Source organism: Hemicordylus capensis, chromosome 1 (assembly GCF_027244095.1).
Source record: "Hemicordylus capensis ecotype Gifberg chromosome 1, rHemCap1.1.pri, whole genome shotgun sequence".
NCBI classification, from domain to species: domain Eukaryota; kingdom Metazoa; phylum Chordata; class Lepidosauria; order Squamata; family Cordylidae; genus Hemicordylus; species Hemicordylus capensis.
The window spans coordinates 228215562-228230908 of NC_069657.1; the positions used below are offsets into that span (position 1 = coordinate 228215562).

At 44.9% G+C, this 15347-nt stretch overlaps 1 protein-coding gene across 19 annotated transcripts in view; it reads right to left on the reverse strand.

Moving 5' to 3' along the window:
* Positions 1-15347, reverse strand: part of PCBP3 (poly(rC) binding protein 3) — a 114443-nt gene that overhangs the window by 17679 nt on the left and 81417 nt on the right. For 11 of the 19 annotated variants that reach the window (XM_053286235.1, XM_053286237.1, XM_053286241.1 and 8 more), the window contains 2 exons: positions 12125-12203; positions 11248-11307 (listed from right to left, as the gene is read on the reverse strand). The exons of 2 other annotated variants lie outside the window; for them this stretch is intronic. In XM_053286235.1, the coding sequence (XP_053142210.1) occupies positions 11248-11307; positions 12125-12203 (139 nt within the window). The remainder of the gene's footprint in view (positions 1-11247; positions 11308-12124; positions 12204-15347) is intronic. 6 more of the 19 variants (XM_053286253.1, XM_053286249.1, XM_053286243.1 and 3 more) reach the window with 3 other exon arrangements.

Below are 15347 nucleotides of genomic sequence, written 5' to 3' on the forward strand. Positions count from 1 at the left end.
TTCCCCTCCCCCCAGCCAATGGGAGCACAGTTGCCAAGGCCAACTGATTTATATGATAACAAGCAAGCCATGAAGCAAGGAGATCACAAGCCAGTTGGAAGCCAGTGCCAGAAAACCAACCAGCAAGGGAAAAACAGGCCTCCAATATGGCGCTTGAAATATCAAAATGTTTCAAATCGAAATGGGGTTGTTTGTTCTGAGCTCAAAACAGGCCCTTTATTTAAAGCGCATTTTGTTACTACAAAACACTCGAAATGGCTTGTTTCGAGTCAAAATATTTTGCGCAACCCTAATTCGAAGCTGTATACAGCACTGAAATCTGCACATACTAATATTTGCATAAAGGTACCGCAACATAGAGCAGCTGAAGAGCTGGCAACACATTTTCAGAGATCTTTGGTGCATATGAAAGTTGTGCATAATGATACATATTTAAGAGAGTTCTGAAGGTGCATATGAAAACACCTACCCCTCAGCAAGTGGCTAGATTCTCAGAGGCATTCTTGTTTCCAAGAGAGTTTTTCTGAACTTCTAGACATGTTTTGAGAAGTATAAATGTAAATGTAGAAACATACCCATTAGCATGGAAGCTTACATAGTCTGACTTAGGCAAGGTTGCAAAAGAAATGAGTGGCAGAATAGTGTGTGTGTGTGTGTGGGGGGAAGTCCAGGTCTTCGGATTCAGTCTTTAGCCGAAACAAAGCAGACAACAAAGCAGACCTCCTTTTTTGTTTGTAATAAAACCTTTGTGACCTATATAATGTTGCCGTGCAAGAGACTGTTCGATCTGGAAACACTGATTTCCACCACTGTTTTATTAATAATGTCACTATCTGCACCCAGTCCATAAATAAGACTGAAATGTTCTTTGGAGAACACAAAGACTCAGGATTGTGGCAAGGGCAGGCACTGGGAGAGAGCATCATTGGGCAGCTGCCGAGAGCCCATTGCTGAGCTTGGGCTGATCCTTAGATCCAAAACCGTGCTTTCCTTTTAGATTTCAAGCTTTGGCTAAGCATGGGCACAAATCTAGCTTAGTGCATAGGCAAGATAATGTGAAATGATAGCTAGGATTGAAATATTATCATTTTAAAAATGAAGTGAGAGTGTTTATTCTCAGGTCCATCACTCCTCTGATTCCTTTGTCCTTGAATTCTGGCGATACAATTTGCCACACCACTGCTTTTGGATGAAGCCTAATGACTCACGTTTTTATATCCAACCAGTTGTTTGGTGGGAAAGGGCCAGGAAGCAGGCCCGGGGTCATCACATGGCATCCCTGAACAGCTGCTGGGGCCCTAGTGCCCACCACTGACAATGCTGGGCCCCAGGATGATTGGGGCTTGGAGCTCTTCTCGGCAGCTGTGCTGGCAGCCACCACCATCTTCACCCTCAATCAGACCCTGATGCAGCATCCCAGTCCTGCAGTGCGGAGGCAGTGACAAAATATATCAGGCAGCCAGCCCCAAGGAAGGGATTTAACCCAGTTCCCTCCTTCCCCTTTGGAACAGCTGATCAGCAGGATTCCAACTTCACTGAGAGGGCTACATGTCGGGAGTCCTCACTGATGTAGTAGTGAACTGTTAGTGGGGAGCCAAAGGTGGCTCTTGTTGATGTGAAATAATGTCACAAGGAATGGTGAAATACATTTTATTTATATATACTGTATTTTTAAAATCAGCTAGAAAATATATGTTAATACTTTTTAAAAAACATCAAAATATTTCAAAAATGCCCCTGTATCCCTCCCTACCTGTTCCCTCTCCTCTGCTAAATGTCTGATAGCTGTGGTTCCAACTTCTTTTAAAAGCTGTCGGTGTACAGAGCTGGCTCTGCACTTGCACACTGTTGGATTGGGGCAAATGCCATCGAAACCCTACTGGAGGAATGAGGGCCCCGCTTTGCGGCGAATGAGAGGAGCTGCCACTGCTGTCCATCAAGTCTCTTGGTGGGTGGCAGCAGTGGCTTCTCCTTCCACTGCTCCCTGCCAGGACCCTCTTTTCCCCAATGCTGCCGCCACTGCTGCATTCCTCTGTTTATCAGGGGAGAGGATAGGAGGAGCTGCTGCCATGAGACTCAGTGGCAGCTCCTCCTCTAGAGACCGGGAACCAACTGTACATGTAAGGAACATGAGCATTTTAATGTGTACACACACAAAAGAAACTATACTAAACAAAGAAGCTCTTCTCATGATCCGTGAGAAGAGCTTTTGTTGGATCTGCAGGGAGAGTGGGCTTAGCTGTGAGGGGATCTCTCCTCACAGACTTTCAAAGAGCAGCCCTGGGGCGGCCGGATTGGCTGCCCATACAACTGCTGGCTCCATCAGGGAGCCGGTGGGGGCTGCAGGGATTGGGGGCCACCTGGCCCCTGGAAGTCCCAGGATGCCCCACACGAGTGTGTGGGGCATCTTGGAGAGACCCCTGAGCCCGGGAGGCTGGTTGCAGCCTCCCAGTCAGGGGTTGACTCGTGTGTTGCCGCACACCGCAGCGACACACAAGCTAATAAATGAGGTTAACAGAGCGCTCACTCAATTAACCTAATTTAAGATGTGGGGGAACTAGGTGGGCTAGCCACCTTGGGAGCACCGGGCTTGCCTGTGAGCTCAGTGGTTCCCACAATCACGCTAAGCTCCCTTAGCCCACTTCCCAGTGATCGTGGGAGTAGCCTCAATGACTGATAAGTACAGGCAGGTTCATTCATTTATTTGGGCATATAACACAAACAAAATTATATTTATTTGGATTCTAATTATACCACCCTCGGTCAATTCAGGCACATTGGAAAATCTTTATGCTAGGAAAAATTGACCATTTGAATATTTGTCTATTGTGCAGGTGTTACAGGCGAAAGAGCCCTTTAAGGAAACAAGGCTGCGATCATTGTGTGGAAATTTCCCCTCAAATTTGGGCTGTATCTGAAAGCCAAACTAGATGTGACATAGGATATCCATGAATATGTATTCGTTCTTTAAAAATTAGAATCTGTATAATTCATTCATTCGTTCATTCATTCATTCAATTTCTATACCGCCCTTCCAAAAATGGCTCAATTACACAGAGAAATAATAATAATAAATAAATAAGATGGCTCCCTGTCCCCAAAGGGCTCACGATCTATAAAGAAACACAAGATAGACACCAGCAACAGTCTTTGGAGGTCCTGTGCTGAGGGTGGATAGGGCCAGTTACTCTCCCCCTGCTAAATAAAGAGAATCATCACGTTAAAAGGTGCCTCTTTGCCAAGTTAGCAGGGATTAGCAGGGGTATAATCCAACTTGCCATTCCCCAAAAAGGGACTTTCAAAGCAACGACCAAACATAATAAAACAACAACAATAACCACAAACCCAGAAAATAATCCATAAAAATAGATAGCACATTCTCCAAGAACATTTTCCTGAAAAATACATTGAGGCTCTTTTCACAGTCGGTGAGAAGAGCCATGAGGGGGTTTGCTCTCCCCACAGACGAGCAGCCAGTCTGCTCCGGGCAGCTGCACCAGCCGCCCACACAACTGCTGGCTCCATCACAGAGCTGGCAGGAGCTAGGGAGTTCGGGGGCTGCGTGGCCCCCCAAAAGCTCCAGTATGCCCTGCGCGAGCACACAGGGCATGCTGAAGAGACCCCCGAGCCGGGAGGCTGCTTTTCAGCCTCCCGGTTGTGGGTCTCCTCGTGAGTTGCTGCAGCACTGAGCCATGCTCAGTAACTCACGATAAAAAAACCCCGGGTTTGTGGAGCACTCGTTCTGCAAATCAGGTTTAAGGGGAGGGGTAGTTTGGCGGGTTAACCGCCTGGAGGACACTGGACTCACCTGCAAGCCCGGTGGTTCTCACAGACCACCAAAATTGGGCTAAGTTCCTCTAGCCCGATTTCAGTGGACTGTGTGAATAGCCTTATTGTTTTGGATTTCAACTGATACCTAAAAGCACCAAACTGGCTTTTCCAAGGCAGGGAGCTGCATAGCCTTGGCACGGCTAACAAAAGGCCTAATCCTGCGTGCCTAACAGCCACACCCCCAATGGTAATTGAACTTGTGGGAGGGCTTCCTCTGAAGACCAAAGTGTGTGGGTCAGTTCATATGGGGGAAGGCGATCCTTTATATATCCAGGACTCAAACTGACTAGGGCTTTAATGGTCAAAACCAGCACCCTGAATTGTGGCCAGAAACAGACTGGAAACCAATCAAGATGGCCTATTATTGGTGTTATATGATGAGGCTTATATCAGGGTCAGCCGGCACTGGCTGTGGTCCAGGGCCATCAAAGGGCCCTGAGATCTTATGAAACAGATAGAAGCTATCAGTACAAATATCAAAGAGTGGGTCCAAACCACTGCCAATGGAGAGGATATTATAATCCCTCACAAGTAACTAGAGCAGGCTTACCTTCCCTGCAGTGGTGGCAACTCAGACTGTTCTTTGGCAGCTGTGCTGCTGGCAATCTACTTATAAAACAATGCCCCACTATTGAATTGAATGATACAACTGGGTGTATCATAACCGGGTTTGTGTGGGTGTGCGTTGCATTACCTTAAACAAGAGCTTCACCCTGCTCCCTCCCTTAGGGTTTTTTTTAAAAAAAGAACTTAAAAACTACTTGTTTAGAGAGGCTTTTAATGTGTTTTACAACAGCCGGATGGGTTTTTATTTTATTTTAATTGGATTTGTTTAAACTTTTAAATTCTACATTGTGTTTTATTTGTTTTATTGTGTTGAATTTTATATTACTTTTACTGTTGACTGTTGTAGCTGCCCCAAGCATTGTTGTACTTGGAGGGGTGGAATATACATATTGTCAACCAACCAATCAATCACTGATATGGGGCCAACCACCTGTGTAGCTGCCCACCTATCTGTTCCATTAGAAATCTGCAGGGCAGGCTCAGGGGCAGTGAGAGTTGCAGCACCTTAATAATTCCCAGTGAGCCATTTGCTCTGACAAAGGTGAGAGGTGGGATGAGGTCTTTAAAACCTCCAGGCTTAGACTACCCCTTCCAGGTTCTACCTCCCTGGTTGGAGAGCAGAGAGATTTAAAGGGCCAGGCCCTCAGCCAGTAGTCTAGCACTTCCTCTCTGCTTCATCAAGTCCCTCCTGGTCAATTGTTGGTGCTGTTGTCCAGGCTTAGGGGAGTGTGCAAGGTACTTGGCAAGGAAGAGACTGGTCCATTGAGGGGCTCATGCTCAGTGAGAGATGGTCCTGGGAGCTCTGCTTCTGGGTTTCTAGTTCCAGGGTCTCCCAGCTGGCAGGCTCAGGCTCAAGTCAGGCGTTGGGGCTTGGGGCTGGCTTCTCTGGTCTGACCGCTCTCCTCCTCAAGGTCAGACTCTGCACTACTGCTCCGGGCTGGGGTCATGCCATTGGCCTCATTTCCCTCCACTGCCAAGGGAGCCGGCCAAGGGGTGGGTCCCCCACGTCAAGGGGGCCTATGAGCTTGGCATCAAAAGTGTAACTGATCCAAGACTCTGACTCCAGTCAGCAGGCTACATGTTATATTTTGCATGAGCTGACTTTCTGGATATATTTCAATAGCTCAAAATAGAGTGCATGACCATAGCTTATGTATCCAAGCCATGTATGACTGTGGCAATATTTAAACTGCCCAATATGTTTTAATGTAAACCGCCCTGAGCCATTTTTGGAAAGGAGGTATAGAAATCAATCAATCAATCAATCAATCAAATAAATATCTACCTTCTCCAGGAAAGGCTGCAGCTGGCACAAGCTGAAGATGTGCAAAAGCATCCCCGGCCATAGTTGTCACCTGACTATCTAGCAGAAATATCAGATCCAGGAGTATTCCCAAGCTCTGAACCTCAAGTTAAGGAACAGGGTCCCTGTTGAGTGCAAACCCATCCATAATAAATTGAACACTTTTCCCAGTTCAGCTAATCTTCCAACCAGCTGAGCATCTGTTTTGTATGGATTAAGCCTGGATTTGTTTGCCCAAATTCAGTTCTTCATTGATCCCAGGCCCTGGCTCAGGACTTCTAAAACTCCTTGCAAGCAGATGGAAAGGATAAATAGAGCTGATATCATCAGTGTACCGATGACACTGTATTCCAAATATTTGGACAGCATCTCACAATCAATTCATGCAGACACATAGGGGACAAGATAGAATCCTGCTGAACTCCATAAACCAAAGGTCACATGGGTAAGAAGCAGTCCCCCCCTCCCCCAGAACTACTTTCTGAGATGTATTCTCAAGGAATAACTGGAACCACCATAAATCTGTGCCTCTTGACACAGGAGTTTCTGGGTCATTCCTGTCAGGTGACCCAGAAGGAAACCACAGTTGACTGTATTGAAAGCCACTGAGAAAGCCATCAGAACAAAAACAATGCACTTGCCCTGTTTCGCTCTGACATAATTCATCAACCAGGGTGACTGAGGACATGTCAGTTCCAAAACTGAGTAACAAGTCATTTTGAAAAGGATTCAGGTAATTGGTATATTCCTGGCATTTCTGGAATGGAAATATTATCAGACATAGAATCTGTTAATAGCAGCCTCAGGAGCATAGAGGCAGTATTCAGACTGGGATCACTGCGCTGGAAGAGTTTAACCCTTTATTCCTGTGATGTTTTCCTGATTAAAATGGGCTACCAGTTTATGTTCCCTATGGAGCAATATGTACAGCCACCTATAAAATACCCATAGGTTTTCCTTTGGGGGCAAACAGAAGCTCAGGGAGAGAAGATTTTCATCAGGAAAATGGTTAATCCTCCTCCTAGAGCATCATGGTCTCGATCCAATCTGGCACCTCCAGTGGTTGCTGTTAGCGTTTTAATAAACATGCAGAAAATCCTATTCACCGTTCTTGACACCATTGTTCTGTTCTCACTGCTAACTGAGCAAAGAGGCACTTTTTAAAAATGGTGATTCTCCTTATTTAGCAACTGGCCTTATCCACCCCCAGCACAACATCCCGCCAGTGGCTGGTTGCTGATGTCTATCTTATGTTTCTTTTTTAGATTGTGAGCTCTTTGGGGACAGGCAGCCATTTTATTTATTTATTTATATTCATATATTTATATAAACTGCTGTGGGAACTTTTGTTGTAAAGTGGTATATAGATATTTGCCATCGGATTCATACTAGGGTAGGAGAAGCGTCCTACCTAAGTTTGGGAGCTGTGCACACTCCCATTTTCTGCTTGTGTGTGAGTTAAAAACAAGGTAGGAGGGGGAGGAAGTATAATCTGTGAGGTTTCATGTTTAGTTGGAGGGCTTTTCCGATCCCGGCGGTTCTCACGAGCGTGCAGAACCAGGCTGGGCACCCTTAGCCTCAATGTTTTACTTAAAGCTATGTAATGAGTTTATGGTGGATGCAATTTCTGCATCATGGACTTCTGGATCGGTAGCACTGACTCTTTAGCCTCTATGATACCCCCAAACCAACTAGAACACATATAAGGGCTGTTTCTACACTGGTCATTTGGTCTGGAACTGCTACCCTTCATTCACTCACCTTTTACTGAGAACCCAGATTATGTTGTTGCCAGGCTATTGGCCTATAGCATTTTCTGAGTTGTTTCCCTATCCTGTCTTATATTTGATTTGTAGCAATTTTTTAGAAATGAAGTTGTGATGCTAGCCTGTCCAGTGTGGACTGGCAAAGTGCAATGAAGGCTTTGCAAGATTACTGTGCTTTTAATCAGAAGGGGGATCGTTGCAGCTTCTGCCTTTAACTGCTTTCTGTTCAACAGAACCCAGTTTTTAATAGCAGTTAATAGCAGCCTCAGGAGCATAGAGGCAGTATTCAGACTGGGATCACCGCGCTGGAAGAGTTTAACCCTTTATTCCTGTGCTGTTTTCCTGATTAAAATGGGCTACCAGGTTATGTTCCCTGTGGAGCAATATGTACAGCTATCTATAAAATTTCTAAATTTCTATTAGTCATGAATTAAGTCTTTATTAGTTACTGAGGCGGGTCTCACGATCTGTGAGACCCTCTTTTGCAAAAACTGCGGGGAGAGCGGGCTAAGCTGCTCTTAGATGATCGGGGCAGTAGCCCTGGGCGGCTGGATTGGCCGCCCACATAATTGCCGGCTCCGTGATGCGCAGGGCATACTGGGAGCATACTGTGGGCATACTGTGATGCGAGCGCACAGGGCATACTGGGGAGACCCCGGAGCCGGGAGGCAGCTTTTCACCTCCCCTCTGGGGGTCTACTCATGAGTAGCCGTGCTGCGGAGCTGCACCGTGGCTCCTCACGATCAGGGAGCCTGGTTTTGTGGAGTGCTCACTCCACAAACCCGGGCTAAAGGCAGGGGCACTTAGGCGGATTACCCGCCTAGGAACCACCAGGCTCACAGCCGAGCCCGGTGGTTCCCATGATTGGGAAAAATCGGGCTAGGCTTTCCTAGACCAAATTTTCATGATTGTGGGAGTAGCCCCACTGTGGTGGTTGAGGTTTCAATTGCTGGTTCCCTTTTATGTTTATTTTTCTTTTTTAAAAAAACCATGTAATAAAAATGTTGAACAAGTCTTATTTCTAAGTAGGCAATTGGCCATAGGGATAGTCCATAGGGTAGCTAATATAGCACCAGATAATGAGGCTATTTTCACGATCAATGGAAAGCAGGCTAAGGGAGCTAAGCCCGCTTTCCGTGGAGCGTGGGAACCACCGGGCTCGCAGGTGAGCCTGGTGCTCCCCAGGCAGCTAGCTTGCCTAAAACACCCTCCCCTTAAATAAGGTTAACAGAGCAAGTGCTCCATTAACCTCATTGTTTTGCTCGTGTGTCGCCACAGCGTGTGGTGACACATGAGTAGACCCCCGGCCGAGAGGTTGCAGCCAGCCTCCCATGCTTGGGGGTCTCTCCAGGAAGCCCCGAATGCTCACGCGGGGCATCCTGGGACTTCCGGGGGCCATGCAGCCCCCGATCCCCACCCCCCCCACCAGTTCCATGATGGAACCAGCAGTCGTGTGGGTGGCCGATCTGGCCGCCCAAAGCTGCACTCTGATCATCTGTAGGGAGAGTGGGATTAGCAGACCCGCAGATCGTGAGAAGAGCTTCAATATTGCACTATTTTAAGTGCTGTGCAGAACTACCGTTTTAATTCTGCTTCCAGCTGATTGCAGAACAACAGTGCCTCAGTGGTGCTAAAAGGCCCTGGTGTGGAAGCAACCTGTATGCCCTTTTGTTTGTTAGCTGGTTCAACTAGTCCAGGAGGGCTGAAAAACATTGTACCTCTTAAAAATTCTCTCTTCAACATTAATGACTGTAGCACCCTTTCCTGCTTCCGGCCACCCTATTATTTTATTTATTTATTTATAAAAAGATTTAATATACTGCCCAATCCACAGACTCAGGGCAGTGTACAAAACAAGAATAACATCTGAGATTTTTTTAAAAAAAACAATTAAAGGGCAAATGCTTGGCAGAAAAGAAATGTCTTCAATAAGGTTTTAAAGGCTGAAAGGGAGGTGGCAGACCAAATCTGGGGGGGGGGGAAGAGTTCCAGAGTGAAGGGGCAGCAACAGAAAAAGCCCTTCCACAGGCCCTATTACTATGTACCTCTCTGAGACCAGGGACCGAAAGAAGGGCAACCTGAGAAGATTTCACAGGATAGGACAGGACTGGCTGGGAGAGGCGGACCTGAAGATAGACAGGTGCTATGCCCTGAAGGGTTTTAAAGGTAAGAACCAGCACTTTGAATTGGACCCAGAAGCAAATAGGTAACCAGTGCAGCGACTGCAGGAGAGGTGTAACACTATCGTATCTTCTAGCGCCCATAAGCAAGCGGGCCATCGCATTCTAGACCAACTGAAGCTTCTGGGTCGTCTTCAAAGGCAACCCCAGGTAGAGCGCATTACAGTAATCCAAATGAGAGATGACGAGGGCATGAGTTACCGGTGCCAGGACCTGCTTGTATAATCTCTTTGCACCATCGGGTCCTTGTGCTTATTTACATTAAGATGTGGAAATCAACTGAATTGTCTAGGCAGGTGTTTGCTTAGAGTATTAAAGCACTCTACCATTCTTTTTGCACTATAAATAAGCACAAAATGCACCAAGAAGGAAATTTACAAGCAAGCTAATTGCCCAGTGATGAGTGCATATATAATTGACAGAGCAATTGCCTGGAGATAGTTTAACAGGCAAGATTTAAATTAATCACATCACAGCCATTCAAACAATAGTGATACCTACTTAACAGAACCTCATCTAGGAAAATGGGATGTTTGCTAAATAGAAATAATTTTTATATTGCTGATACCTAAGAGAAAATGACCTGCAATAGTGTTTAATCAGTCTGAGCAATTGAATTTTGTTATATATTTGCTGTTAAAGACACAAACCCTTCCAGAAACGAAGGATCTACTTTAGACATGCCCATGCTAGTGACATTTTCAACTTTTTATCTTTGAACAGCAGATAATTCCTATGCCATATCACGAACTCCTTTGGTAAATGTCCCTCCGTTTAAAAAAAAAGTGTCCCATGTGGCATGGAGGATTGCTATTTGATGCAGACAAGCCCAAAGTCTCCTTCAGCACATAGTACTAATCACAGTTATTTGGATCTTACAGAGTGGGAATTTGGGGAGTGGTTTCAGTGGGTGACTTTACACAACCACCTGCAAATATTTACCAAGTAGGTATGAGAGGAACCAGAGGTGCCAGGGTGTGTGCGCTCCTGATGGGTGTAACACCTAAACCTGCTTACCTCCAGTTCCTGATCCCTGTTACCCACTTCCACCTTAGACTTCACTGACTTTATCAAACCAACTTTGACTCCCAAGTGGGTGCAGGAAGTTGATAAAATCCAAAGTGGAAGTGGGTAACTGAGAAAAGGATGTAGAAGTGAGCAGGTTCAGACATCACACCGGATGGGAGTGTGCGTTTGCCGCGACCTCCAGTACCTCTATATATGTACTTACAGATGGTCGTGTGATGCTGCCAATTAATAGACAAATCAGAAACCAATAAGAACCAAAATCCTCTTCTCTTATACAGAGCCGGTTCTCTTAAGAGGGGGCATTTCAGTTCTGAAATTTCATTTTATCACAGAGAAGTTCAATAAAATGAGATGTTCTCTTAAGATGTGGCCTCTTCTTCAAGGATCATTGCAGACCAGTGGCTTGCACTATGTCCTACTAGCCCATGGTTGCCCACTGAGAGTTAATTATACTAATGGCATAATGAGAGCAGGCAACTTGTATACAGCTACAACAGTGGCAGGATCCAATTCAAGAAATATTTGTAAATGCAAAAGCAGCCTATGTATTTCCCTATAGCCTTTGTTTTACCTGATGATTGGCCCATCAGATTTTGAGCTTCTTCGGAGGAATGTAAAGGCAGCTTTTCTCCTGAAGAGCAAAGAAGAAACAGATTTAATGGTTTTTGCCTTCAAGGAGATAAGCAATGTCACTTCATCTAGGAAGCTCAAAATATGATGAACAGAATGGCAGAACACGCATTTTGTGACCATCCTAATGAAATAAAGATAGATTTAAGATACACTGTAACACATGAACTATAGCATCTGCCATTCCTAGATCTTTGTGCAGAATATCTCATTTTACTCAATGCTTTGCTAACGTTTGTGAGACATGAAAGCCCTTATTGAATTTCTGGTAGAGGTCCTTAAAGTCAGTCTTGCTCCACACTTTAAGGGCTTATTCACTAGTGTTATGAATCAGCCAAGCATTTCTCACAACAGCATGAGTTTCACATCCTAACATTCATTAACAACCTACAGTGTCTTCAAATAATACATTAGTGAATCATCACTAGCAGTGACCAAAACCATCAGAGAGAACTGTGAGGAATTCACATCCCCTTATCTGATTGACACTATGAATGCTCCTATTAACAAATCATTGATGACTTGCAGCAGACAATGTGAACGTGTGGCTTGCAAACATGTGACCCATTCATTTCTCAACAAGATAAAAATGTCCTCACAAGTACTGACTGAATACTGAATTCAACGCAATAATGAAGAAAACCTTTTGTGTTATTTAAAATGAAATATTACTGTAGTGCTTTTAACATCCCCCACTGATAGTCGCAATTTTGGTTTATGTATCCTTCCCCCCACTCATAAAAAGCAAGCTTAGAAAGACAGAGAAACTGCATAGGTAAGAAGAGAAGGAAATCTGTAAAGGGAATCTGGGTACGTACCAGGGAAAGCGGGGGTGGTCTGTCCAAGGGGAGTAAAGGGGGTTTGCTGCATAGCCAACTGGTGGAGCTTGGTCAACTGCTGAGGGGTAGGAGGGACATTAGAACTAAGAAGGTTATTGTTATAGAATACAAATCACACCAAAAACTAAGAACAAAATTATAATTAAAAAAAAATAACAACAGGTAGCCATGTGAAAACATGGCAAACACAGCTTTAGCAAAAGGACTTGGCCTGGGTAAATACAAACATGTCCAAATTGGTGATAGTTGTGCTTGATCAGGATCTGAAATACAGCAGCCTAGTTTTGATGTCTCTCCCTTGTTAATGAAATATATAAAGTCCCAGAGTTATAGACATTCCTTCATCTTCTGGGACAAACAGAGAGAAGTTTGTACATAAGGGGGCCACTTCCAGCTGTCATTTGGCTACCAGAGCTTAAGAACAAACCAAGCTCCTGCAGCTGTGATTAGAAACTGGTGTCCAAGGGTTGTGACAAGAAACATTCTAGGAGCAACAGAGTGTGTTTCACCATTGTGCAGGCCAGGCAAAAGGTCCAATGTGGCCCAAGCCAGTATGTATTTCAGACCCTGCTCATCCCTTGTTGTACTTGGAGAATTTTGATGGCCCCTTCCCAAATATCCCATAAAGTGGAATGCATTTGGAATACATTTTGTGCTGTATCTGTGATTATTCATTTAATGAAATAATGGTAAAGTAAGTCCCCCTTTCAGAATTCTGCTGTGCAGTCTGAGAGTGTAATATAAATCCTTACATGGTGCAGAAACTGCAACAGAAACAGAAATCAGCCACAAGAACACACTATCAAGCCAAGCAGGCCAGCCCCCTAAGAGGTATGTTGTGGGGAGCTCATAATTTGAATCTGGGGCAAAAATGATTGAAAAACTCTTGCTCCTGCAGCATATCTAAAGGAAGGGTTGTAGGGAAGTCTGACACTGGCAATAGTCAGGGTGAAGCATTGGAGGCAGAACACCTGGGATGCTGAAGAAAGACAGGTAGGAAGGTAAAGGGGAGTTCGGAAAGCAGAGCAACCAATCAGATGTCAGAGTTGGCAAGCAAAACACCAGAAGTAAACAGCATGCAAATTATGTCCAAAGAAGCTAAAAGATAGAAGAGGCCATAATCTAAAGAAATGGAGAAGGACTACAATTCAATTTACCTGCCAAACCAAAAATATTGCAAATATCACCACCCTTCCAAAGTCTGGCAGACACTTCTATATGTATAACTCTGTGTATATTGACATTTATGGTTAAATGTCAAACTAATTGCAATAAAAATGAAACTTGTTTTTTTTATACTCAGGAAGGTAACTCAAAAACATATCCAAAGTCTACCAAAATCTGAGGGGCATTTTTTTGTGGGAATACATTTGGGCCACCATTACTTAAAGGGACATGAATTGAGCAGAAATGCACATATCTGGTCCTCAGTTCATTTAAAACCTACTTGCATTGCCTAGAAATCTTATCTTAATGGTACAACCAAGAACTAATTCTCATATAGCTCACACTAGGAATAGGCAGAAATATCCAATATATATTTAATGAATTAGAAACTAGTGCTATACAGTGCACACCCCAAGATAAGCCTTGGGACACCAAATCACACACTCCCATGACCAGAAGACTTTCCCCTACAAGATGTAGAAGCATTGTGTCTGACCCAATACTTTGTTTCTGCACAGAACATTATGAAACACACTGCCCCATCACCACCAGCTAGAAATGCCCAGTATATGTTTAAATAGACAAGGAATTGGTGTCACACACACCCAAATAAGGGTCACTTTGACTCACACATACATCCAAAAGATTCACCCCTACAAAAAGCATAGGGTTTGCCCAGTGGTTTGTTTCGGCACATGACATTGCCAAACACACTGGCCTTTGACCAGAAACGTACAGGACAAGAATAAGGAATTGGTGCTGCACACCCCAAAGTGAGCCCTGGGGTGCCTTAAACTACACATCTACAGGACCAGAAGACTCTCCTCTAGTCACGGATCACTTTCATGAAAAGAGCAACTTAGGTGGCATTTTTAATAAGTTGCTATTCTCATTTCTCCCTCAGTTTGATTGTGCTCATAGTGCAAAATTTGCTGAGGCTATTCTCATGGCCACTGGAAAGAGGGCTAAGGGAGCTGAGCTTAGCCTGGGCTGGCGGGCAAGCCTGGTGGTTCAGCAGCGGCTCACCTGCCTAAATACCCCTCCTCTAAAACGAGGTTAGTGGAGCAAGCGCTCTTCTAACCCCGGTTTGGTGATCGTGTGCCACAGCGGCATGGCTCTCCACTGGCGTGGGTCTACTCATGTGTTGACATGAGTAGACCCCCAAATGGGAAGCCACAATAAGCCTCCTGGTGTTGGGGGTCCCCCAAATGCCCCACACACTCATGTGGGGCATGCTGGGACTTCTGGGGGCTGGGCAGCCCCCGATCCCAGACGCCCCAACCAGCTCCGTGACGGAACTGGTAACTGTGTAGGTGGAGTGCTCGTGTGTGGGGAGAATGGGCCAAGCCCGCTCTCCCTGCCAATTCCTGCTTGCACACTGCTCATGTGGAGAGCCTCACTGTGTTTTTGCCCTCAATTTCATTATACAAAAACGCTGTGTACCAAGCTGAATTTGACATTTTGAAATTTTAAGATGGTGTTCAAAAACCATTTAAAAAGATGTGCACAGGAATTTACTTTCACTTTGCTGATATGCCCGACTTCATCCAAAATGTTTCACAACTCATTCTTCTGAAATGAGCTACTAGAAGCCCAAGAACACCAGGCCATGCCAACAATGTTGTGATGATACAACATTGTTGGCATTAGCATGAATATAGTGAGGTACAAGCCAGAGGTTGCCTGTTTGAATCCCTGCTGGTCTGTTTCCCACCTATATCGGGCAGCAGTGATATAGGAAAATGCTGAAAGGCATCATTTCATACTGCATGGGAGATGGTAATGGTAAACCCCTCTTGTATTCTTCCAAGGAAAACCACAGGTCTCTGTGATTGCCAGGAGTCAACACCGACTTGACGGCACACTTTACCTTTACAAATCTTTATCAGCCTCGTTGTGTTTGGTTACCAATACACTTGAATCCACAGTGGAACTGGATAACTTTACTATCTGATCTTCGTTGAAGCCACCAGAAACAATTATGGTCTCATTCTTAGGTGCATGGAGTCTATCTTGTTCAGAGAGGAAGGAAGCA